This window comes from Antrostomus carolinensis, unplaced genomic scaffold (genome assembly GCF_000700745.2).
Source record: "Antrostomus carolinensis isolate BGI_N321 unplaced genomic scaffold, ASM70074v2 scaffold13046, whole genome shotgun sequence".
NCBI lineage: Eukaryota > Metazoa > Chordata > Aves > Caprimulgiformes > Caprimulgidae > Antrostomus > Antrostomus carolinensis.
The window spans coordinates 41,028-68,408 of NW_010323989.1; the positions used below are offsets into that span (position 1 = coordinate 41,028).

Below are 27,381 nucleotides of genomic sequence, written 5' to 3' on the forward strand. Positions count from 1 at the left end.
ATTTGGTAGCTTTTTGAGAAAAATAAATGTTACACTCCCTGTTTTTGTTGTTTGTCAGATACACCTTTCTATTTTTTTCTCCTTAGGAACATAAGTAATAGTTTGTAAATAAAAATATAAAAACATAAACAACAACAACAAAAAAAAATCAGCAAAGGTGACCCAGGCAGGTACAGTACTTGAAAATATTTCTGTGCATGGGGAGGGAGAGAGTGAAATTTAAGTTTAGGGCTGCTGATAAGCCTATGCTTGTTGTTTAAGAACCTGAAACAAGTTGTTCAGTGTTTGTATCTTCCATCCACTTATAATTAGTAACAGTAAACTCTTCAGTGTTACAATAAACAGAAAAAGCCATTAAGTGTCAGCATCTCACTTGCTCTGAATTCAAGAACAAATTCAAACTGGCTACCCTAGACACCACTTAACTCCTTGCAAATACTGTTTTTAAACGCAACCACTACAGCAAATCCAGAGACTTATATCACTAATCATGACTTCAGATTTTACTGCTTTTGGGGGCAGGGAAGTGTGTGTGTGTTTGGTTTTTGGTTTTTTTGGTTTGTTTTTGTTTGGTTTCGGCTTTTTTAAACCTGGACAGGCCAAAGTCCAAGGTTTTTACAATACTCTAATATCACTTTGTTGAGGTTGCTCAAATTTAGTCTCTGATCTCTATTGGGACGCATGTTCCTATTTGTATAAAATGTATAAAACAAAATAATTCCCACTTCAGGGATAATTTTAAAGTATGAATATCTGTGAATATTGAATCCAATTTTTTATTTGCTACATTCTTATTTCCAACTTTAGCACTATATGATATCAAACATTCATTTAAGTATCTATGTTTTTCAAAGGTGCTCTCTCTCCCCCCAGCACAAAACTACTTTGGAACCAGAGGCATTGACTATCTGCCTAAAAGGGGATCAGTTACTGGAAATGTTCCCTTGAGTATTTTAGTTACATTTCTAATGCAGGCTGCAAACACTGCCCCCACCCTCCATCACAATATGAATATTAAGAATACATTTAAAAACTTCCCCAACAAAAAAGAAAACACTCACTACTAAAATACTTCAGAAATGATAGAAACAAACAGCACATTTTTAAATAAGGAAGCACAGAAGTCCTAGAAAAGCATGAAAGCTTAACAAGAAACTGAGTGCTTCTTTCTGGCTTGGGTAATTTTACTTTTTCTAACCTGCCTACCTCACAAAATGCAGCTCTCTAGATAAAATTCTATCACCATCACTGAACAAAATACCTAAGAAGGCTGCTTGAGTAACAGCTCCAAGGGGAGCACGCTGAGAATTCAGAAGAGTGAATTTGCTCACAACAAGCAGGTTTATAACTTACCTGCTAATACCTTGATCATACATATAATCTGAGAACATGCAAATGTTAAAGCATGTACATAATGCCATTTAAATCACTGTTAACTACTAACTTCCTTACACTTCATATGCCTGAACAGTTCACCAAACGTAAGCCTTAATGACCATACCACCTTTAGTATTAGAGTACATTAAGTTATTCAGCTTCATAGAATACAGGAATCTACTATAATTTCATCACACTGCAGTTCACTTTCTTTCCATTCTGTTCTTAGTTCCTAAGCTCAGACTTCACAACATGCACAAACTGCCTTTCCTGAGGAAAATCAAAAAACAACAGAAATACTACACAGATTGGAAAGCAAGAATATCCCACATTAGCTACTCCTGCTAGTCTTCCAGCCTCTTGAGCTACACCATATTCTCTCTCTTCCTAAACATGTAATAGACATTAAATTCAAATTATTTTCTATTTGATGGGTACCACAGTCAGTGTAATCTGACATCACAGGGCAATGTAACGCTTCCCAGCTGACATGGACGCTGTCAGCTCTTCATGAGTTCTAAAAGAACACACACAGCTGGGGCTGCTCTAAGTTCATTTCTCTATCACACCAATAGAACCTAAACTTCTTTTAAGTCCAATGAAAGCCAAAGAAACAACAAAAGCTTCAATTAAAAACAAACACAGCTTACTTACTTGCAGTACTCATGACATTTCTTCCCAAAGTATTAGTATTATTATCACTGCTACTTCGGCTTAAATTCATGTTGTTTGTGGCATTGGTACGTGCTATGTTTGCCACTCTTCGTACAAAGGACTCGAGGCTGGAAGTTTCTCGAGATGATAAGTTAGGAACGCTTGCACTGGAGCTCATCGGTGCCCCAGCAGCCAACAAAGAGCTGACGGAGAGTCTGTTACTTGCTGAAGAGCTTAGAGGTCGTTGGGAAGCTGCTTCTTTATTAGTCAGTTCGGAGACTGAACTCACATCAGGAGAGCTTACACTAACAATTCCCATGGATATAGCACTGGACTCCCCAGGAGCACGTATTGAGTTATCAGGGCCTAACTTCCTCTCTGCATTTTCGTTTCCCATGTCCGCTGTTAAGGTGCTGGTGCTCGCACTGGAAGATGACCCTACTTCAGCCTGAGGCACGCTATCAGCGGAATACAGAACAACAATCGGTTCATGGACGTCAGTGCCTGAAACTATATTTTGCTCCATTACACTTTCTGATCTCCGCTCCATTTTGGTCGAACCCAAGCTGATGTCGCTGCTACTGGCCACGCTACACACAGAACTGCTGCTTCCTTTTCTACTTGAGGAGCCTGCAGCAGCAGTCGTCTTGTCTGGACAGTTGTTTTTCACCAAGCTGCTCCATGACTGCGTTGTGCCTGAAACAGTGGATGAAACAGGTTTGGGTGATGCCGCTGAATCAGGGTCGTACCCTGGTGCAAGCTTGAGGTCAAACTTTCCTTCTGCGCCCATACGGTAAGAGTTAGAGCCACCAGCATCCCAGGTGACATCAATCCAGCCTGGAAAGGGACAGCAGTTTGTGAGATCCAGCAGAAAGCAGACAGGAGCGTGTCAGACAGTAGCTCCACAACATGGGATCAGCTTCTCATAAGGGCTGCATGTCTGAATTAATAAGATCACTAAATAACCCTTAATGCCAATTAAAAAAAGGAAGTGTTGAAATCTAAACGATTTGGTATTTTACAGTGTTAACACTGAGGCAGCAAGCACCATCAGCCTCTGTCTTCAGGGCCCCAGCATCCAGCCAGAAGTAGTTTCCTCAGGAAGGAACCTGACCTACTAGGATCTCCCAAAATTTTATTACTAGATTCTCTAATAACAGAAAAGTATATTAAAACATACCCTCATAACTTTATCAGTATCTGACAAGAAATTGTAACTTTTGCAAGGACATTCTACACTGTTTGCCTTCGTTGGATGCTTCTGGATAAGCATATTTACCCAATCAAAGACATTTTACAAAACCAATTAGTTTGGGATATCTTAATCATGCCCTATAAAGTGACAGAATTAATTTACTGATACTCAGCTTTTTAGTTCAGTAACGTACACAGACTCAAACATTTCTTATTCATAGGAAGAGTCCTACAGCAGTCAGGTGAAGACTACTCCAAATAAGATTTCAGCGTCGCAAAAGGAATGTTTCATAGAGTGAAACTTTATACTGGTACCAAAACAACACTGAAAAGAGATGCTATTCTTCAATTCCTTTATCAAATTATTATTTCAAGTACCGGTATTTTTTTAACAGTTAAATGTAATAAATCTGCAATAACAAGGGTAACATGCAAAATTCAGCTAACTAGGACAGAAATGTGCAAAAACAAATTATTTTTGCTTGTTTGGGTATGTACCATAGTCTCAGCAAAAAAATTCCTTCTAGTATTTCTTATTGTATATTAACTGTAACAAAATTCGGGTGTCACTATTTTAATTGGTACACATTTTCTTTAAAAATAAAATCTGAAAAGCTCAGTCATCTTCTGAAACCTCAGACAGAAATTCAAAACAAGATGTCAGGTCCAGATGCACACACATATTTTTCTTTAATAAAATAGAAATGAGCAAATTTGAAGTAAAATATTCTTTTTAGTGCTGTCAGGTGCATTTTTACCTTATAACTATCCAAAAGTCATCACTTCTAGACCAAAACAGAAGATCACAGACAATTTTCTATTTAGAAATATCACTCTGGAGGAAGAGTATTTAAAAACTGATAAAGTTTTCAGATATGATAAGTAGACATCTCATCCCCACATGAGCTGGTTTATATCACATTATTCTTGTGTGATTTTATTCCACTTTAATGAGCTATATCTAAGTAGCCTGATGTCACGAAACCTTTGAAGGATAAAGTTGTGAAGCAAGTCTGATTTGTTTTGCTTTCTACAGTTTATTTGCCTTTCTTATCAAATAATAAAAAAAAGTTGTTCCGTGCTGCAGTTAAACAGTATAATTTTTCCCCTTTATGAATATCTGAACAGAGTATTTTGTAAAAGCATAACTAAATAACTGATCTTGTTTTGTATAGTTCCTTTTCCTAAAATATTAATTATAAACAGTTTTAAATCTGCACAATTTTTAATAAATGTTACATACTTGGAGCCTTACTGCTCCATCATTACAGCCCTAAAACAACTCAAGATTTGTCTAAACTTGTGAATAATGACAAAAAAAGTCAATGACATTCTTTTCAAAATTCTATTTGTAAAACAACTGTGGCAGGAATAAGAGTCTGCTGGTATACGTTTCACATTGCTTGGCATCACCATTTCATAAATGAACCTCAATTTCACCTATGCTTCAATGGGAAAGTTTTACTGAAACACAGGAATGAAAACACTGATTTAGTAGAAAACTACTCACCAATAATACCTAAAGTCTTCAAAGTGAGAATGTAGCTATGGATACTGTTGCATCTGATAGGAACAATATACAGATGACAGAAGGATTCCCTACAAGCTATACTGAATGGCATAAATAAGATTCCAAGTTTCAACACATTTTAAGAGATTGTACTTTGGATATTTCTCCATGTTTGAGACCTGAAAACTCAATAAACTAGAAGAAATTTTAAAATCTGGCTAAGAATGAGCCTAAGAGTGGCTGAAGATGCTTCAGAAACAAGGTAAGTATATATACCCCAAAACAGGGGGAGAGGGGGAAAAGGTGGAAAGCATGTTCAGCTAACAAGATGATCACCTCTTCCAGAGCCTCTTCAATATCTTAGCTTCCTGAGCACTGACTTCCTGGCTTTTACAGGTTTTAATTTGCTCCACAAGTTAATTACTTTTCATGCTTTTAATTAAAAAAATAACAATTTGATCCCAATGAAGCTAGCAAGGTAGGAAAGGTACAGGATACAACAAAAGTCAAGAAAAATATTGCAAATGCTAAGCTAGAAGAAATGAAGAAGGTAATTATAGATTTTGCAGGCCCAAAGCTTAATTAATCAGTTTGCATCAATCACCTTCATATACTTTTTCTTCTTCACACCAGATATCTAAATAACAATTTGGTATTCTAATTAAGCAAAGCTTTAAAGAAGTTTAATTTACAGCAACATTTTTCTTCATGCATTAAAATGGAATTTCACAAATTGGACTACAACAGTTGTAGTATTTCAGTTCCTTCTCCCCAAAATATTTTAAATTTTATCAACCTCAAGACACTAAAAAGGAAATATTTTAATGCTACCCATTCCACATGAACTAATCATGCTACAAACATTAACAAATTCAGGCAATTTATGCTCACCATTATGCAATTCTCCTGTAACAGTGCCTTCACCCAGTGGGCTTCCATCCTGATCTCTCCACTTCCAGTCAATTCCTCTGATTACACGAGCTCCTGGAACCATATATTTCAACACCTGAGAACGGACCAGACGTCGCTGCCTTCGCAGATTTGCTTCAGCTTCTTTAGCAGCTTTTCCTACAAGAAACGTACATTGAAATGAAAAGTATTGAACAAGGAGTAATTTTGAGCTCAAGTTTCTAAGCAAGTTCCACTGCAAATGTTAACCATTTTTTCCACACTGATTTTTATATTGTATGTTCATTATTTTAAAAGAACAAATAGGATGTACACATTCTTTTTCTCACCCAGTTGATCTTCACATACTCCATTCACAGTGCCATAAAGTTCAAATCCAGACAGGGAGAGGTAGTGTGTTTGCCCACTGGCATTCTTTCCCATCTGTTTTATTCTAACATGTCTCCAGCCTTGTTTCTCATCTTTTGGAGGATCTAAAGGCCATGTTGCTGTAGACCTTCAAATTTATTAGAAAGGGGTAGTGGGTGGAGGTAAAAAAAAAATAATAATAAAAAAAAATTCTTAGTACCAAAACCATAATGCCAATCAGAAAACTGCCAAGAATATAAGACACATAAAACCTACTAACATTAGGGACAAACTCTGGATGAGTTCTGGTGCTACTATTTTCTCAAAAAAATATCAAATGCAATATTTACAATGATAGAAAAGCACAAATGCCATTATGTGAACCATACAGAGAATTTGTGGATCATTTATTTTCTAGCCCACCCTTGATAATTTGGATCACCTATAATTTCTTTATACAGTTACATTATTACACCTACAATACACATTAAGTTATTCAACAGACAAGCATGTTTTTAACTGAGCTTAGTTTTTAAAAAGTGATAAATTAAACACTGACATACCCTGGTTCGTTGAGACTACAGTCATCAACATGAGTATACAAAGTAGTCCAGTTCTGTCCATCCTTAGATACCTGGAAAACCCAATTTCTGAGAGCAGATCGCCCATAACCTCGAGCATGGCGTAATGTGTAAGCTGATGGTATAACCCAAAGGCCAAGGTCTATGGCAAACCAAGCGTTCTTATCATCATTAGTGTGACAATTGAGAGCTGAACTGTCACGGCTTAGGATGTCTTCTAAACGGCCATAAGGCAGATTTCTTCCTTCTGAGGATGTAACCACTACTAAGCCATAGGCTGCTGGATTTACCCACTCGTATGCGGTTCTATAGTAAAAAGAGAAATGTACTGTTCAATTATTACTTACATTAAAAAAAACACAGGTATCTAACATTTGACTCCACAGGTAAATTGTATATTACAGCTGAGTTTACTACAAACCAAAATGATTAATATAATTTTAGATAATCAGATACCTTAAGAGAGGTTCCAAACGTCACTTTACTACAGTGGTTTAAAAAAAACCCCAAACGAACAACAAAAAACACACAAAAAACCAAACAAAACCAGACCCAAACTTTCCCACCCCTTCACTTTGTAAGCATACAAATTCTCAACAACTTCAGAGATTAATATTTTTCTATTATTTAAGCAGAGCACAAAGAAATCTAATTCTATTGATCAACAGTAAAAGCAAAGATATCTCCCATTCCTAAAGAAATTGTAACAGATTTCATCTAATTATTAATCCTCTCTCCCCACTCCGCCCCACGGATCACAGTTAACTGTCTCTGGCTTCAAAATACTTAGCTTTGAAGGAACTCACTTTGCATTTGTCCCAATCCAGTAAATAATTCCATTTTCATCAAAATCATGTTGATGCCTGAACACAAATGTTTGACCTTCACGTAGTTTTCGTACAAAAACAAATGAAGCCCTATCAAAGTCGTACCATTGCTTTGCTACCTACATATGAACACAAACAAATCAAATATTAGAGATGCAGAATGCAACCATTCTTTGTGAACACCATTCTGTGTGTGTGTGTGTGCGTGTGGTATGTTGCTCACCATTTTCAGGAGATACTGTTCTAGAGATTCAACAGTTGCCAATGGCTCCATCTTTAGCATTCTACCAGTTCGATCTATTAAAGACGTCTCCCCTGAGGCACGTTCCAAACGAAACCTCAAGCGCCTTGTTAATATCTGAAACATTAATATAATTTTTTCTGTTTAGCTTTTGTAATTTTAAGAAAAGCAATCCATTTCACTACAATGGTTTCAGTAGCATATCAAGCATATTATATTTTTGTTGTGCAATTTAAGCAAACTATATTCAAATGTAATGCTTTAAAAAGTAATTCCCTAGTACTCCATTTTTTCAATTAACCAAACAACTCTTCAATATGACTGTCAATGTATAAGTCAATTACACATTCAATCTTTTCTCACTTTTCATATTTGTTCATAGCTTTTATTTCAAAATCCTGTAGACTAGCAACTAAATATAAAAATTGAAAATGCTTTTTTCAAAATATTCAATTACCAGCAGTGTTTTCGCAACTTTCTCAAACTGTTTTCTCACCCTTTAACATCAAATCAAAAATATTTACACTTCACTGTCACCTTGCAAAATCCTGAAGTGTGTTTCAAAAAAATTAAGAAAAAATTAAGACTCCACAAAAACTAGACAAACAAAAATAATATTTTTAGCCACTTTGCAGCTTTTATTTAGAAGAAGCTGCTGATCTTGCAGATGTCTTGTATTACCAAATGAGCACACAGCCGTAAAAGGGACCCTTTTAACCATTATAGGCCATCCCTAGATATCACAAATAAACATGTCTTATAATTGCCTTCAACAAAATGCTTAAGTAGTAAGGATACTTACTAGGGGACATATTCATGTATAAAGAGAACAATACTTGAAGACAAAAAAGAACAAACGCATTATCTCTTCAATCAAAATTTACTTCTACTTCACGCTGTAAAAGTGACAGCAAGGAACACCCAAACACTTAGGTTAAGTGTCAGAGGAAACAAATGCCAAGAAGTTTGTTGTTCTTTACCTAATTCTGTTCACCTTTACAAGAATATGCTTCATACAGACTTAATGTATAAAACTTCACCTGAAATTCACATATAACATTCACTCAGTATGATATGTTGTTATCACTGTACGTTTACCTGAAGATTATACGTAGATCCTGGTGTATCATACAAGTGGAGAGGTAGACGTTCAATAGATTCTAACACTGCTATCAATTTCCGAATTAAAGCAACTGCTGGACGACTGAAAGTGAACAGTTACTACATTACCACACAACAAACAGGAACAAAGATTCTACAGCATCTCAGAGAACAGCACGCAGCTGTAGCAAATATCTCTGCACACTATTTCTATTGATATCATCTGTTCTAGTCACATGGTTACAGCACAGTAAGAAAAATAATATTAATCTGCACAGTGATGAACAAAAGTCACCTTTATATTTGTCAACAGATGTACATTCAGTATAGTTGACTCTTACAGATACAAGTAATTCAGTACAATTTCCAGTTGCTACTTCAATAGCAGATTCTGTCTTTTAAGAATAATTTTCTATTGCAGAGAAAGACAAATTGAAATGGAAAGGACAGTTCCTTTGTCTTTAAATTATTTTAAACATACCATACTGCTTCACAGAAGCAAAGGGGTTTTTGTTTGGTTTTGTTTTTACCTTTCATCATCTTCATTTTCACTGAATGCTGTTTTGAAAACATTTATTCTCTCTACCAGTTGACTACAGTCTTGTTTCACATCTAAATCGACATTCTAAGAGGAAAAAAAAAATATTTATGTTACTTCTAATACAAAACAATATATTCATTCTTTCTACTGGCAAAAATATCTGTTTAGTCTCACTGAATTCCCTCTTTAAAATCTGTATCTGAAAAGCTAAATGATATCAGCCATTAGAACTGACCAGTGTTGATTTAAAGATTTTTAATTGCTTATTTGAACTGAAGTAATCTATCATGATAGTACATATTCAACAGGTAGACCACTAACTGGAGTAAGTCTGTCTGACTTTCATCAAGATGGGGAAAAGCCACATTTATAATAATTTATGTTTTTTTAAAATTAAGGCCCATGTCTACATAATTTTTTCTTAGAAAGCTTTCCTTCAGAGTCTTATGTTCTATAAACTCACATTATTTAAAACTGTAAGCAACGACTGAACCAGGCCACTACTGCACATTTCATATGGAGAAATTGTATTCTCATCCTTCAATAGTACAATTAAGTTCTCCAGAGCAGTCTTCATTAAATCTCTCCAAGTATTTTCTCCCTCAATACACTGGAAGACAAAAAGACAACTATGGTGAAACAAGGTAACAGTTTTTCCACTTGCTTCATTTGAAAAATAATGTCCCAGTAAAGTACATAACTAGGAATTACAAGCATTAAAAACCCCCACATTTCAGACAGACACATTGTGTCTTTCCTTTACATCATGACAGACTGAAGGCTGAACATTGTTATTTCCACTGACATCACACATAATGAATTAAAGGAGGTGCACTTACCTGTCTGTTTGTGTGAAGTTCCCATGCAGACTCTAACTGTGTTGCTATGTTCCTCAGTGTTACAACTACTCCTCGAGGCATGCTTTCAACAGCTTTAAAATGATCATCATATAAATCTCTCGCCATAGTGCGTACCTACAAATGGATTCTTATAATCAGAAATCACACCTTACTGTAATGAGACTAATATTATTCTCCAAGACACTACAAACTTGGTTATCTTTTTTAAAGAAGTCCATGACAGGCACAAACAAATAAAGAAGAACTGAAACCTATCGTACATCATGAAATGCAAAGGTTGTGAAAGGATAAAAGTACAGGAGAAATAAATGAAAATATACAGAATCTTATTGAAACTTACAGAAACTAAGTTTACCATTATATATTAAATAACAGCACAGAGGTAGGAGAAAAGACAGGACTCTCAATCTGTAAATCTGTTTCTTGAGGACTGTATCATGGATCTGGTAACCTTTTTAGAGGTAAGATTAAGGAGGCTTTATATGGCTTCTGAATGTTCTATTCACATTCCTTAAACCAATCCACACAAAAAGTCCTTATGTGACCTTATACTATGAATCACTTTTTCTACAAAGTACGGATCACACAAGATGCAGACTTGATAAAAGAAGTTCTTACTAATTAAGATTTTGCTTGTAAGAAACTTCCCCCAAAATTTTTCCTTTCCCTTATCATCACATGTGCTATAATAGTGTGTTTTGCGAGCTTCACAGCTATACAGTGCAATCTCGGGTACGAAAGAGCCCTGCCTTCCTATTATCATTTCCCTTATCTTTATTCACATAGTTTTTACTTTTAAATTTTAAATTGCACCTCCTCAGATATAAGGGTCCTTACATGCTACAGATTTTTAGTACAGAACACATCAGCTGCACTGCTAGAAACTGCAAGAGAGGTCAAGACTGAAGATTAGCTTAAGCCCTTGGCATCAGCTGTTATTTTGTGGTTTTGTAAAAAGCTTAATACTTGATTTCTTAGTTCCTCTTTATCTCCCCCTCAGTTGAGAAGAGAAAGAAGAATTTTAGAGAAGTCTAAAATAAGGGCATTTACACATTTTGCTTTGCTACCACTACTCTTACAATGCCAACTATTCACTTACATCCCCTATCTGTTGTGATATCCAGTCTAAAATTAGTATCTGAATGTAGTGAATAGAAATAACACATGCCTCTGACACAACTGCAGTATTGATCATAACATCTTTCTGTAGAAGAAAAACCTACAGAATTATACAAAAATAAGGTCAGGATGGCCTTCCTTACACTTTTAAGAGAAAATTCATTTTCCTCTAGAAGAGCACAGAGCTATACTAAGATTGCTGGGGATAAAAGCAGCTGCAGAAGTGCTTTGTTCTGAGTGAAGTTTTCCCCTTCAAGCTTTGCATAAAATTGTATCTAGTTGAAATCACAGAAGAAGATTTTAATCATCTGAGAGAAAACTACAACTCCATAAGCAAGTTATAAAATAAAACAAACTCAGTCAAATTCCAAGTATAAAATTCACAAATGCTCACCAACCTTTTGCTTAGTCTTCTCCAGTTTAGATTTCAGCTTTCTTCCTCTTTTTCCTGTCCAGCCAGTCACAAATTCCGACCCTGCAACATATTTTTAGAAGAGACACAATTTCTCACAGGTATGAAAAGCAACAAACAGAACAAACTACCTCATACACGCTTGCTCCTACCTGCACATAACACATACCTACATACTTACCCAAAGAGGTTTCAGCTGTAAATGAATGTTTTGTTCCTCTGTTAGATTCAAACACAAAGCCTGGCAGATCTTCTTTCAGTATTGTAGCTTGCTGACCATCAGAATTGTGAATAGCAATTTCTCCTTCTTTTAAACAGGTGAGCGACCAGTTTCCCACAGTAAGTTTAGCTGGCCCTGGTGCCGATAAAATTGGCTGGCTTGTGGTAGATGGTTTTACTTGACTTCGAGCTCTCTGCAGCTTCTCAAGGAACTCACTCCTACTTTCTATTTGAAAAGAAACAAACATTTTTTTTCTTCCAACAATTGATTACATGATCATATATTTCAAACAGTATTTTTTTGTTTTTGCAAGAGCAAAACAACTGAGTACATTCAATGCAAAATTATGTTTGAAATTAAGGGTCTTAAAGCATTTTAAATTTCTTCCCAGTGTATTTTTGTACTTCAAGAGTGATTTATTCCACAATTGCATGGAATGTAATGCTTTCTGAATGGTGCTAATGACAGATGTATTAATTCATCTTTACAATTATAGCAGGAAGATCAAAGAAATCCATGATAAACTTTTAGTCTTACAAAAATAATTTATTTCATTATGGCTAGCATGAGCTACTCTCAAAAGTGAGTTTTTAGAAATAGAAAATTAAATGAATCCTCCAACAGGAAAACAGCAATCAACTTTATAGCTTAAGGCAAGTGGAGAAAAGATGTTGAAGCCACATAAAAACTATAAAAAAAGTCACAAAACTGAGTCTGACAATCAACATGCTAAAAGCAAATCTGAGCTGAGGAAAAAGCAATTTGCTCAGATTAAGTGTCACAAAGGCATCCAAAAAATTTTTTTATAAGCTATACTAAAACTTCTATTCATCTCCTTTGTAGAAACTCCACATTCACCTCAGAGAAAGTAAGAAAGCCACAATTACATTACTGAATACACTGACATGATGCTAATTCAAGTTATAATGCAGATGTTCCTATTCCTGTTTTAGTAATTACAAAAATTTTGAGGACCTCTATATCTCTCAGAAAAACATGAAATTTAAAAAAAAAAAAAATCTAATGGCACCACATGAGACTTGATTAAAAGCCAATATTTTATGGAGATATGTAATAGATGACAAACAGGATCTTAACCTACTTCTAGAATATGTAGGTAATCTAGCTTGAAATTATTCCAAACAACTATGTCAGTTTTAAATAAATTATATTTTGATATTGTAGCAATTAAAAGGTTGCACACTACATTTGAAGTGTTAATTAGCCTAATTCCAGAAAATTTGATGAGTTCATAATTTAAAAAAATAAGCATTCCATATAAAATAAAAATGCAATAACCTTTTTAATGTAACAATTACATCTCAACTTCAAAGTTAAGTATCCTCACCTTTCAGCACACTGATTTGACAAATACAGCTTTTGTAGTCCCTGCACTTGTAAAATTGCTGTTTTCCTTTTGCTGCAGTGACTTATGCTCTAGTTTAAAATTTGCAATTTTTATTGTTGCATAATACAAAAATAAATAATTTCTATGCAAAAATAAATATGGACTCTAGAGGCATAATATTCTTCATTGCTTAAAATTCATAGCATACAAAGAGAAGGTTTTAAAAATAATTTTGAAATTTCGTATTCAAAATTAAAATTCTCTTAATGAAACCTTTTCAAATTTCCATAATTATATTTTAAGAAATTTATTATATAGCATGTTGCACTGAAAGTGCAATGATTATACACAGTTGAGAATAATTTCAGGTTCCCTTAGATAGAATTTTGAGACTCACTTAAAGCTTCAGAATTACCATTAAATTTCAATTTTTGCATTGAACTTTTTTTTTTCTCCTCTAAAAATTCAAACAAAACAAGTATTAAGCTCATGTGGAGAGGGGCAAGTACAGACCTTCCAAAAATGTTCATAGTATATATATATATTTCCACCTCCCACCCCAGCTTCATCATGCGATACACACTTACAAACTCCATTACTCAACCCTCTATCCGCTTGCCAGTCGTGAAGTTACTAAGAAGTATACCATGAGATTAATCGGTAATGATTTAGGAGACCAGAACATATAGTAGAGTTCAGGACTTAAAGACACTATTCTGAGTCTATACTGTACTGTAGTAACTTTAGTTAAACTTAACAAATACTAGTTTCTTATCTCTTAAGTAAAAGAGAGGCTGCTGCACACAGAGTGAATGGTTAAAGTTTAGGCAAATTACACGGCAATGTCAGCACTCTTGGTAGAGGTCTATTCGACAAAAAATTGCAAAAAGCCTCATTTAATCCTAGTTTAGCTCCTTCCCTCCCATAATATCCATGGTAAGTAACCTGTTCAAAACTTTCTATTTTTGTTCAAAGACTGATATGAAGAGAGACAACTTCTTACATTCCCAGTCCAACATTTTTTGTTTAAAAAAAAAAATTCACTCCAAATTCATCTGAGCTGTCCCCATTCCACTCATCTTGTACAGAAATAGTAAAATCCCATCCCCACACCTACATCATTTGGAAGGAAGAAAGAACTGGCATCCAGGGGCTATGAGGATTTAAGAAATTAACCTAATGGATCTTCTTAAAATTATATTGTATGATAAACAAGTACCCCAACAAAGAAGTCATTTACCTTTTAAGGTATTAGCCTTGTTAAAAAGAACACAAGGATACATTTTCTGACCAAAATATAAATCTAGAAGTGGTTTCCAGCTGTGTTATAGTCTAGAAACACACTATATCACATTCTGTCTTCATGCCCCAAAATTGATGGATAAAGTCAGCACTTCATTTATATCCTGAATCATAATATGTTCTGTTATTTCACTCAATGGCTTGTTGAAAACATAATAATATTGTTACGCATTTTATGTCTGCTGGTTCATAAATGCATGAACTGTTACAAAAAAGATGAAACAATAAAGGAGGGTTGTTTCTGCATCCAGAACAAGTTGCATATTCTGTACAGAAAATTAAAACCACCTGTGCATTTCCAATGCATAAGGTCTGTTCTCTTATCCTCTCTCCGACAAAGAATTAAGACACTGTAATTTGTTTCCCAATCTTGATGAGAAACTTGCCATTACTTTGTCTTCAAACACATGCAATTTCATTCTGCTAGCTAGAAGCAAACAACAAGTTGCCATTTCAACCTGCTTTTCCTGGGACAGCCACTACAAAGTGCTTTTAATGACTCGGGTGAAAAAATTAAGTATGCATGGAGAAGAATCAAAACAAAACGAAGTTAATACACTTTTACTGGCAACATGTTTACTTAACACAATTCACCAAGGAAGTCAAGTTATGGTCACATGCTATCTGATAAAAAAAGCATTACAATTAACTGACCACCTTCCACCTGTTTACATCCTTTACTATTTAGTAAGCCAATTCCTGCAAAACAAAATAGCTCCAATCAAATCATATAAACAAATATAACAGTCTCAAAACTTAACTTGTGCCTGAATTGTAAAGAAACTACCTGAACTATCGGATCCTCCTTCAGGGCTGCCACTGGAATACATTGTGGCCAGTTTTCCATCCAAGATAAATCTGAACCATCCATTACTACCATTAGATAGCTCCAGGGCTGCAGCATCACTCCAGATGTATAGGCAGTCCCTTCCCCTAATGATTGACCAATCTCTCCAGTGATACGGTTTACCCTGTTGCAGTTCTTTAGCATCTTCCTGTGGTTCATCCTCCTGTAATAAAATTGTATTAAACAAAACAAACAAATAAAAAGAACAACCCCCCAAAAACCCCCAAAACCCCAAACCAAACAATCCCAAAACCAACAAAAAAGCAACACAAACCAGACATTTTAAAAAGGCTTGAGGACAAAAAGAATTACTCAAACCAAAAGTACAGGAACTATACTACTTCTGCCTGTAAAATGTATCTTCAAAAGTATTCTTTAATAAAATAAGATATTAAGATACTTTTAAGAAGTTGTTTCCTTTCAGATAAAGATTTATCTACTCAACAGTAACAGCCCACTGACTGGAACATCCCATCCACCTCTGTTCAAAACTTGTGAGAAAAAAAAAAAATCATCACAAAATGGTTGAGGTTGGAAGGGACCTCTGGAAGCCACCTAGTCCAAACCTCTGCTCAGGCAGGGCCACCTACAGCTAGTTGCCCTGGGCGATGTCCAGACAGCTTTTTGATTTCTAAACACTAAAAACAAACAAACAAACACGAAAACCCCCCACAAAACCCACACCAAATAAAAAACAACCAACCCAAAAAACCCAATCCCACAGTAAAAAAAAGCTTAACTATACACTTAAGGTTTAACTATAAATCTTAACTGAATGGATAACAGAAGTGGTCTGTTATCCATTCAGTTCATCTGAGTGGTCAGTAATATGACTGCTGGAAATTGGTAAATAAATTCAATATGCACTTAAGGTTTTCATTATGTAGAAAATTATATTATTTTTTATATACTTAATATAGTCCATAACAATGTTTAAAATATCTGCAATTATTTGATGCATATACATTGAAAGAGATGCACTCTGTTCAGAAAGGATTCATTTTATTTAGCAGTCATTTTTAAAACACTAGACAAAAAAAAAAAAGTGTTAATCAATTTGACCACAAGTTAAGTATGAACAGGAAAACTAAGCAGATAATCTGCTAACAGAAAAAGAAGCTAGAGAAAACAACAACAAAAACAATTAAAAGAAGTGGCATACAATAAGCATTAATTTAACAACTTAACTACCTTGCCCTGGACATTTTTGTAACTGAAAATTGTACTAGAAGTGTTGGTTTTACAGGAACAAATAAAGCTATCAATTCTGTACTTACCTTCTCAGGTTTAGACTCCTCTTCATTTTCATCATCAGATGACGGCCCCGCCAAAGTTGACACTTTACTAATTACACCAAGTCTAGCCAGTTGGTCTAGAAAAAGATCACCACCTTTATCCACCAAATCCCTTATGATCTGCAAGGCTAGTAGATGGCCATCATCATCATCCTGTAAGACATTGGGACGGAAAGGAAATAATAAAGGAGATCTTTCTACTTAAAAGTATCTTTACATGCTGAACTTCACACGTGGTCACAGATAATTGCTATAAACACTTTAGGGTTAGTTATTAACAAGTAAGTGGAATCCATGAGCATAACTCCTTTTTCGCACCGGTTTCACAACAGGACATTATCTTTCTTCCTACCTCTTGATCAAGAACTGTGGCTGTTATCTCAACCAGTATCGTGGGCAGATTGTGGCCAGCATCAGAGTCACAAACCTCTTTCAGCAGCGCCTCAGAACAAAAATGTATCATTTTTCTAATGAGGGCAAGACTTGCTTTCCTTTAAAAGAGATCACAGTGGAAAAAAATAATCTTACAAAGATAAAGCAATGCAACGAAAAGGTTCAAGATAAAACTGCTTTTGCACTATATCTATGCATGCTTTCAAAACAAACAAAAAAAAAATGTAAATGCATTTCAGTTCTTGTTATTGGAACCAAAATTGGTTATTGTTAATAAACCCCGGATTATCTCCAAAAAAACACGTAAATGCATTTCAGTTCTTGTTATTAGAACCAAATTTGGTTATTGTTAATAAACCCCGGATTATCTCTAAGAATAATTCACCCACTGATCTTTTTTGATTCTACAGCACTGAGTCTACTGTATTTCTCTCCTCAGCCCTTCTCTCGGTAAACCTATTCTACAGTCTGTCTTTACCTACTCTTACTGATGGCAATTCACTTCTGCATACTTCATCTTCCTCCCAGGCCTCCAGCCTCCCATTTCTGTCACATACTTGCTGTTTTGGTCAGATCCCTATAGTTTTCAAGTCTAAAATTACTATTAGATCATGCAGCTTTCCATATTAAGAACTACAATCAATGTGGAAGCCAATCACTTCTGTATAGTTACAGATGAATTTTTTATTTGACTGACTTAAAAACATGATTTACCTGATTCATAAAGACAACTTCTTTCCACAATCTGCAACAACAGTTAATCATGCACAGATTGTTAACATTCTTATTTCCTTCATTTTAAATTACCTAGTTTAAGCTTCCTATCACCAGCTCATGTAGAGTCTCTCTCCACTAAAGTCCCTTTTTATCTTCTATTTTCACCCCTCAAAGTACCTATGAACACTGGGAACACAAATAAGATCAAGCAAATGTTACATTTGTAGTGTAAAAAGGCTGAGAGGTTATGGTCAGATGCACCTTATCACAACCATTATGCCACCTACAGTATTCCTTTTTAAGTATTAAATTAGATTACACTCTTAATTCTCTCAGTGAGAGGCATCTTCTCCAGCTGATTAACACTTAAGCTGTTAAGAAGTGTTCTAAAACCTTCTAAAACAGCTTCTTCCAGTCTTCACGATTTTCCAGTGAATGTATCTTGACACCACTTCACTAATTTTCCTCTCCTAAATTAGTACTTTCATTATAGTGGCTACAAACATCTGTAACCAAATACCCAGTCTACACAAGGTATTATATGAATACAGTATTCTTTCATCATCTTGACTACTCTAGTCAAGAGCATGCTCCACTCTCCCATTTCTAATTAAGTAACCATATATTGTCCAAGACAGCACTTCCTCAGAAAAGAAAAAATGCTACTTAAAAGACTAAGTAAAAATCAGACTTGCAACACTTTTCAAACCACCACTTCTACTGAAACCAAAGTATGTTTGTCACTTGCATTACTTAAACTTTTAAATGTTGTAATTTTTACTGAAAAAAAAAAAAAAATCCACCTCAGCTTTTTTAAGAGAGGATTAAGAAATTCAAAATATGCAGGGAAATTGTCTATCATGACTATTACCTTATTGAAGGCAACATAGTTTGTTGAAATGTTTGTGCAAACACAGGCAATAATCTTTTCAAGTATATGGGTGCCATTTCTGGATCCCCTTTGGGTTCATTGCATTCTTCCTCATCCTTGTTTGCATCTTTCTTTTTCTTCTCATCTCCTTTGTTAACAGGACACATCCAGTCCCCTGGAAAATATTATTTTCCTCAAAATGTTCAATGGTAAAAACCAACCAAACAAAAAATCCCTTCAAATACAAGTAAGTTTTCTTTATTAACATTTAAGTACCTGAACAGCAATATACATTACTAAAAATATAATATTTACATGTGCAAGACTTCTTGAAAAGAACTGCTTGATAACAAGTACCACTGAAGGCCACTCATAGGAGAAGCTCAAAGTCCTTAAAGTGAACTAAATATGAACACATAACCACCTGTGGCTCCAATGCTACAAAAGCCTCATGAAGAGGGGAAGTGCAGCTCTTGCATAGAAGGAAAGTATGACAGAGAAGCCACCAAGGCCAACACCCTCTGAACCTGCAGCAACATCCCAGTCTAGTCCCATTCCACAGCTGAGAAGCAGGACCACTGGCACTGCTCGTGCCCAGTCAGCAATTTCTTTGGTAATCCCCATCCCTTAAGAACATCTAAAATATTAAGGTTTTCATATGTACTTTGCAGTTTATGGAAGGTTGGTCATAAAATACTATTTTGTTAAAATGAATCTTAATAGAGTAAAATTCCAGTATTTTGATTACTTAACATACATGGGCATTTCTGCTAGCAAGGGTATGGAATCAAAAAACTGCACTCACCGGGAGACTGAAGAATAGCGACTACTTCACTGTGTCCCCTTTCGCGAGCTTTGTCTAAAGGAGTTTTCCCATCTTCATCTCTCAAATCAGGGTTTGCACCATGTCGTAAGAGAGTCTGAGAACAAATATTTTTAAATATTAAAAAAACATTAAGTTCCAAAATAGTAAATGTGTTTTTGATACAACTTTCCTACGCTTTTCTCATGCTTGTAAACCAAGTCAGAACATCATGTGCTTTTTGTATATGGAGAGCTAATATAAAACTACTTTTATACTTCACATTACTGCTCTACCATAACAAAAAATTTGTATCTTGGTAAACACTATAAAGAACATGTAAATATTTGACAGTGCGCATGTTAAACATATTGCATCAAAGACATTTTGTACAGAACCAGGCAAGAAGTCAGTATGTATGGCTTCCTAACAGTTTCAGCTTAAATCATACCTTTGCTACCTGAGGTCTTCCAAAACAAGCTGCATAATGTAATGAGGATGACCTCTGACCTCTGTTAACATCAGCACCCCTTTCGCAGAGAAATTCTACCTGTAAAACAAGAAAATGGAAACTAGTTTTTTATCTTTCTTTACATAAATAACCTAAGTTTTTAAGATTCTGTAAAACTAATTTACCATTTCCTGAGTTCCAAAAGCTGAGGCCCAGTTTAAAAGAGTTTGTCCTACATCATCCATAAAGTTTACTTCAAAAGCTGAAAGATACAATTAAATAAAATAATTAAAGTTCCTATAATTATAAATTAAGCTTCATCAGTGTTCTTTAAATAAGTGGCAGGTCTTAAAAAAAAGTCATGCATCCTCAATAATTCTAGGGAAGCATTTATGCCTTTAATTGTCTTTAAAAAAAGAGTAGCATAGGAATCACAAGACCTGTTGTGTATTTAACAAATAGACAATATTAACAAATAACAAGACCTGTTTGTATTTAACAAAGTAAGTGAACTTGTACACAAAGAATTTCAAGGTACTACTTGAGTATTGGTTCTAACAACATAGATTATAAAAATAAAAAGATACTTTATTTATGTCATTCTCTTTTTTGGAGTATTTTTGCTTACCTCCTGTGTCAATAGCATCTATCAGTGCATCAGTATCCTTACTGCGGATGCAGTCTATCAGCTGCCGATGAGAACGTTCCCCAGAACTATCCAGCCTTCGCAATCCTGGGATTCTGCCTGTAGATCCAGCACTGGATTTTGGCAGGGCTTTTCTCCCTTCGAACAGTAGCACCAAAAGAAGATCTACTAACCGCATGGTATCCAGTACACATCTCTCATCACCCTGCAACGCACTTTCTATAGAATCTGGAAGTTCAGATCTTAGGAGATCCTGGAAATAATTAAAAGTCTGAACAATAAAAAATATACAGGGCTTTAGAAAATACTATCAAAACTGGGTTTCACTTCCATATGAAACGTGTCCTTTTTTCCCCTCTTTATAAATTACGTATGTGTATGTGTGCATACATACATATTAAAAAGTAAAATAGAAATATTTTTTAAAATAGCAACACATCTTGCATATATTAAAGTACATGACGGGAAAAACTCTATGAGAACAAAAATCTGTAGCATAAAAGGATGTCTTACATGTGTTACTACTGGAGAGCCTCTACACAGGGTTGACAACAGGCTTACAATAGTTGACACCTGATTACTTAATTTAGAGTCTGCAGCTGTAGATGGTGCTCCAGTGCTACTCCGTCCAGGTTTGCAAGCTGAAGATGGTCCTGATGCTGTCCCACCAGCAGCTGCCATTCGAGATAACAGCTCCTCGGTTAATCCGTGCTTAGCTAACGGGGCTGGGTCAACTCCACGCCGTGTGAATCTGTCAGCTAATGAAGCAAAGCATCTCAGAGCTCCATCTGAAACCTAAGAAAGAAGTGTAAGAGAACAGATGAAAAGTCTGTTACTTGAGAAGATGCTAAGGGGATATTCACAAGAATACAGGACACAGAGAAGCAGCTCATTTCCCCAGGTTCCCTTCAAAGTCAATGAATGGAGGAGACAGGCTTTTTAAGCCAGACAGACACTCAAAGTCAGAACCCAACAGTGCTCTGAACTGCTCACTGAAGGACCATATTGGTGTTGGGTTTTTCTCCCCCTTTTCTCTCTGTTGATGATATATGGAAATCAAGAAAACTATTTGTCTACATTTCAGCATTGTGAGCTTCTCCTTAACTATATGAGCAAAACCCCAAAGTAATCTAAAAAACCTCCACATTTAATAATCAAATTGCCAGATTAATAGATGTTGGAAGCACATTTTTAAAACAGTTTTTAATTACAGATATTGTTCTTACAGGAAACACAGCTATTTACAATCCCCACTAGCAATTATCCATTCTGACAGCAATTTGAAAAAAACCAACCCACAGCTTGGTATTGAAATATGGAATGCTTAACCTTTTGGTTGTTCTCATGTTAGAAACTGTCAAAGCAGTTTTTGAATAATAAAACTTAAAAAAACTCCCCAAACAAGAACAACCTCAAAACACCAAGAAAATGTACTATGAGGTTTTACTTCCTAACTTTCATACATTTACTGAACTTCAAATTTGTTCCTCCAAGACAAATGACGACAATTTAAAAAATTATTTGCAGTTTTACCTTCTATATTGATAGAAAATAAAATATTCTAATATGTTATAATTTTATATTTATAATTAATATTATGCCAACATTACAATATGTTATATTAATTTGGTACTTTCTATTAAAAGAAATGCTACCAAACAAGTAATTAGGTGAGGTACTAAATCAGCACTCCTAAAGTATTAAGTTGACAGTGAAGTTTGGTAGTTAAAGTTGTATTTAAGTGTCTACATACTTCTTGTAAGCAAAATAAATTTTTCCATTTGACCAAGCCTAAAAATAGGACAAATTGGAAAAGTAGATTTTACCCTTAGATAACTGAGATTGTTCACCGAGCACCTGACCCAGGGATATGAAAGTATTTTTATGACAATAAAATTCTCCCAAACTTAAGTTTGTCACTAAAGAAAAAGAAACAACAACAACAAACAGTGACACTGTGAAAACAAGGCTTACTAGTGATCCTGTTAACAATCCAGCAAAAAATACTGCTGGCCAACTGCCCAGGAAAGGAACCAATTACTTATCATATCGGTGTTGAAAAGAAAGGGAGGTTTTGCCTTTAACACTTCTCTCATCTGCACACTAAAAGTGCCTTGTATTTCACATCAGGAGTGTGAATATATAGGCATATATAGGTAATATATAGGCATATAACAATGACATACTTCTGGCACGTTTGCTTTTGTAGATGTGCAGTAGCAAACCACACTGGTGTCAAGAAATAGTAAAAAAACAAAACAAAACCCACAAAACAAAAAATGAACAATATCCGTTCTTTGCCAAACTCTAAATCACTACAGTTCTTACTCCCTAAAACGTCATCAACTTCTAGTGCAGCCCATTTTCAAAATGATTGTAAGCTGTCACATACCAAGAGCTTAGAGACAGTTACTCATCAACACACAGAACAAGATCAGAGTATTAGTCAGACTTCATGAAGTCAAAAATCTTAAATTTCCATTAAGTTTGCAGGGACTTGAAAAACAATTTCTCCTGAATACATGCAAAGCATGCTAAACTTCTGGCATGGTCCCTGCATGCCAAGCATTCTGATTTATCAGGACTCTCTTGCAAGGGATTTTTTCTTTAACTTGTAATGGTCACTACTCATGTCTTCTGGCATTTTGCTTCAGCTCTTTGACAGCATGACGGACAGACACTTCTGCCAATCTTTATGTAATCTGTATATACTTTATGGATTTTTACCAGAACAATTCTGTTAGAAATACACAAGAAAGGTTAAGCTTATTTAACACACTGTATTAGCAACATCAGTTTACAAAGGTAAAGAGTGCTGTGGAAGGTATTTACATTTCTTCTCACAAACTGCAAGTTTCATAGAAAGGTTAAAAAACCCAAACTTGTAAATAAGCTGTTCTTGGGGCCACATTAATCTGGTTTGAACTCTTCCCTCAAGTGATGTTACGTTACTAACTGGCAGCCCACGCAAAAAGCAACCAAATCCAAAAGGGTGAAAGGAAGGCGGGGGCGGGGAACAACACTACTTGACAAAGGAAGTTACTGGGCAAATCCATAATACACAACAACATTGATTGTAAATCCTGAGACTTGTTTCACACGAAACATGTTTCTCAAGCATAACAGTACAGATTTATTTATCACCACCTGGGTTACTCCAATCTCAAGCACACTTACCTTAAAGCTTAACTGCTAAAAGATTAAATTAATTTGAACTCTTATTCAGATCTCCAACAGCCCCAGCAACTGCCTTCTTTCAAACACATTATAAATTGGGAAACAGTTAAAATACAACAGACTTATGGTCTAAATTTCAGGATTAGCTTGCGTGAGATGATCACTGCATTAATAACATTACATAAAGTCTAAACACTATGGCAGCTTGTTCTGGAATGGCCAGTGTGACAGTCCCCTGCCAACTGCGTCTTTCAAAAGGCCCCAAAACGCAAAAAAAAAATAGCTCACGGGCAAAAAGATTTAGTCTCACAAAGATGATGTGCTTAATAAACCAGACTGGGGGGGGGTGGTAGCATAGAGGTGGGGGAGTGGGTGTAGAGAAAGGAATGAGGACACAGGTGGGGGCAAAATGGGGCCTGAGAATGGTATGGACAGGAAGCTTGGCCAGGGTACAGCAAGAATTTTGCTAAATAGCTATTGCAAAGCATCAGTATGACACACACAAAAGGGCTCTACTAGTAGGAAGATAATTCCTCCTGGATTCATTTTCTACATTTTCTACAAGGACTATGTCATTTCAAGTTAATAAAACTGCAATAAAGAAGTGGTACTGCATCTGTAGTAGCACTATTTAAGCTGGCTTCCAATGTAATATTTTAGCATTGATTCTGGATCTTTTCATTGCTTCTCTTAGTTTGGCAAAAGAGCAACAATCCAGATTGATTACTGTCTCTTATTTATGCTCAATTTAATAGTGACTGAGATGCGGACACAGAACAATGATTGCTTCAGAAAGTATTTCAAAATGCTCTAAAAAAAGTTCCAGGATATTTTTTTGAAAAGTTTTCAGAGGTTAAATAAGATCATATTCACACAGTAGTGCTTTGAGTCAAACACTAAGCAGTATTTTTATCCTCTTGTCATCACAACTGTAAAGAACAATCATAATATCCAAATATAACAACCACTATGTAAATATGCAGTTGTGGAGGCTATATAAAAATACCGAGACATTTGTTTATTAAACATAACGGAAGTTAAATTCAGAGCATATTGAGCCAACTATTACATTACCTGATGGTCTTCATGTTTTAATAAACTAGACAGCGATTCCACGCAGATCTCTAATGAAGAATCCTGAGGCTCCATTTTGCCGCAGAGTCTGGATACTACAGCCATAGCTGAATGCAGAGTATCTTTATGAACAAGGTGTCCGCTGTCACGAATGAATGTCAGAACACAGTTCAACCCTCCAGCTTCAAACACAGCTCCTGACTCACGGGTACAGATTAATTCTAACACCTACGACAAAATGAAATTTAATTAGAATGAAGCACACACAAAACATCAGTTATTTGTTTAGATCACTCTACAGAACTGGTTAAGAAAACAAAACAACAGAACAAAAAAACCCCTCTCTTCCTCAACACCCAGAAAGGGCCAAAGCCTCCAGTACTCCAGTAGTTACAGTTTTCTTCAAAAATACAGGAGCGAACACAAGAACATCCTCCAACAGTGTTAGTGTGGTCATAACAGGTGTTCATGAGAGACAGCTAGATAATAGTATCTTTTTCTGGGAGAACTGAGTCCTGGGTAACACAGAACTGAGAGCTCTGAAACATCCAAGAGTTACTGTCACTGTTACACCAGTGGTTCTTGTGATGGACTTCTGAGTAGACTAGAACTAGTAAATAGGAAATACATGCGTGAAGCCTGATGCCCTGGTAATCAAGGACTCAAACTATATGCTACCATATGGACATGAGTGATGCTTTTAAACAAGAGATTTTAAGGGTCTTATCAATTTTTCTGTAAGCTTCACAAGGATGCAGAGGAGCTGTGTCTACTGCTACTGAAGAGACAGCAGACCACTTTTTTTTTTTACCTTTTTTTTTTTCTTTTTTTTTTTTTTTTTACAGCAGGTAATCTATCTATATACCTGGAGCAATTCTTCACTCCCTTTTTAGCACAAAATTAGCCCTTAGCATTCTAGTCACATAAAATAAACAGGAAAACTTTCTTCTAATATTTTTCATTTCTTTGTCTATGCTTTTCTTAAAGGAATCTCAGCTTTGAGGAGCACCAGACTGACAGTAAAGATAAGGAGCATCATTGGCATGTACTCATTTCTGCTTCACATTTTAATAAAATACATAGGATTATAATACGAGGAAGCTCTTCAGAGAAAGCAAACTTTCCAGCTCCTTCTTAAAAACAGAAGGTTCTTCAGAGTACATACCTTTACACACTGCTCAGCCAAATCTCTGCTGGTTCTGTTGTTAAGTTCAACAACTACTAAACGATTACAAAGCGCCTTGATAGCTCCATCCACTCCCACAATCCTACGGGTGCATTCAGCTGATACGTCCAGATAATACGTTATGGCACGAGCTGTTACTTCTAATACATTGTCTGGAGCACTTTCATCAAGAAAAATTTTGCACAGTGCTGGTAAAAAAGTTCGAGGAGGGCATCTGCAGGGGAAAAAAAAAAAACAAACAACGCAACAAAACATTACTAAGTTGTGCAAGTTCCTCTACATTAAGTAATTTCACACACTTTCACATTAATAGATTAATGCTTTTCATGCTGACGTGATTTGTTCAATTATAGTTGACTCAGAGCATTCACTAAGAATGCTAGGATGTAGGCATCTCACACACCGCCTCAAATTCAAATCAGTAATCCAAAAAGATGCTGTATTAGGGGAGGAACCCAGCAGAAAAAATATTCTTGAAATTTTAAAATCATATGGGGAAAAATTTATCCATTTTAGGAATTACTCTCACAACACCAAATGGAATTCATTTTTTCTTAACAGAGCTTCAAGGTTCATGATGATAAATAGCTACTTAACCATGAAATACTATGTTGATAAAAAGACTAAAGATTTTAGCTTTGCTATGCAATTTAACTCTCTGAGCAGTCCTTCTTCTCTATGCATTTTCTCTTCATATTCATGCCTTGGTAGCCTCTGTTTCTCCTCTTTACTGTTAGTCTAATTTCCACATGCAAGGACGGTCCAGAACATCCCCACAACTTTGTAACAAAATAAGCAAGCTGCAATAGTCCTTCTTCTATCCCTCTGACATAACAGGATACAAACCAAAATGGATGGTCATATAATGCTGTTCATTATAACCGACTGATTTGGATCAGAAGTTCTAAGACACAGAGTTATACTTTAAGATAATTTAGCTTCCAATAGCACACTTAGTTAGCAATAAATAACTTAATATAATGATTGTTCACTGCAGTGGTAGAAGACTTCCAAGGTGGTGGTGGGGGAATTAAGTGAGGGGGAAATATGCTGTGACAGTAGTCAAAATAACTGGATACCTCATTCCTAGATGCAGGAGATTAGAACTAAACCTACAGGAGACAAATATTGCAAACTAGGGTTTTGGTCTGCAAAAGAAGGCCTAAAACTTTCCTAAATGCAAAGAGAAAGAACAAAAACAATAACGTGCTTTTTGGCCTGGAAAACAGGTGAAGTACTCATTGATGAATCATTCTGAGGGCTAACCCAGAGGTCACTCAGTATCCCATCTGGTACGCACAGTGACTCACATAAAAGCACCGAACCCTGGGACAGCAAAATCCTAATAGTTTCCTTGAAGATCTGGCCATGCTTTATG

General features: G+C 35.6%; 1 protein-coding gene across 1 annotated transcript in view; it reads right to left on the minus strand.

The window, feature by feature from the left end:
- HECTD1 (HECT domain E3 ubiquitin protein ligase 1) overlaps positions 1-26,217 on the minus strand; it is a gene marked incomplete at its 5' end in the record, with an annotated part of 43,635 nt that extends 17,418 nt beyond the window's left edge. The window contains 24 exons of the mRNA XM_029085650.1: positions 2,032-2,868; positions 5,627-5,803; positions 5,974-6,140; positions 6,556-6,879; positions 7,380-7,519; positions 7,624-7,758; positions 8,740-8,845; positions 9,273-9,367; positions 9,747-9,893; positions 10,123-10,257; positions 11,661-11,737; positions 11,844-12,119; positions 15,199-15,243; positions 15,332-15,554; positions 16,669-16,839; positions 17,039-17,177; positions 18,668-18,842; positions 19,473-19,587; positions 19,921-20,019; positions 20,106-20,182; positions 20,549-20,837; positions 21,080-21,361; positions 24,818-25,045; positions 25,983-26,217. Of these exons, the coding sequence (XP_028941483.1) occupies positions 2,032-2,868; positions 5,627-5,803; positions 5,974-6,140; positions 6,556-6,879; positions 7,380-7,519; positions 7,624-7,758; positions 8,740-8,845; positions 9,273-9,367; positions 9,747-9,893; positions 10,123-10,257; positions 11,661-11,737; positions 11,844-12,119; positions 15,199-15,243; positions 15,332-15,554; positions 16,669-16,839; positions 17,039-17,177; positions 18,668-18,842; positions 19,473-19,587; positions 19,921-20,019; positions 20,106-20,182; positions 20,549-20,837; positions 21,080-21,361; positions 24,818-25,045; positions 25,983-26,217 (4,694 nt within the window). The remainder of the gene's footprint in view (positions 1-2,031; positions 2,869-5,626; positions 5,804-5,973; positions 6,141-6,555; positions 6,880-7,379; positions 7,520-7,623; positions 7,759-8,739; positions 8,846-9,272; positions 9,368-9,746; positions 9,894-10,122; positions 10,258-11,660; positions 11,738-11,843; positions 12,120-15,198; positions 15,244-15,331; positions 15,555-16,668; positions 16,840-17,038; positions 17,178-18,667; positions 18,843-19,472; positions 19,588-19,920; positions 20,020-20,105; positions 20,183-20,548; positions 20,838-21,079; positions 21,362-24,817; positions 25,046-25,982) is intronic.
- Between the last annotated feature and the right edge of the window lie 1,164 nt (positions 26,218-27,381).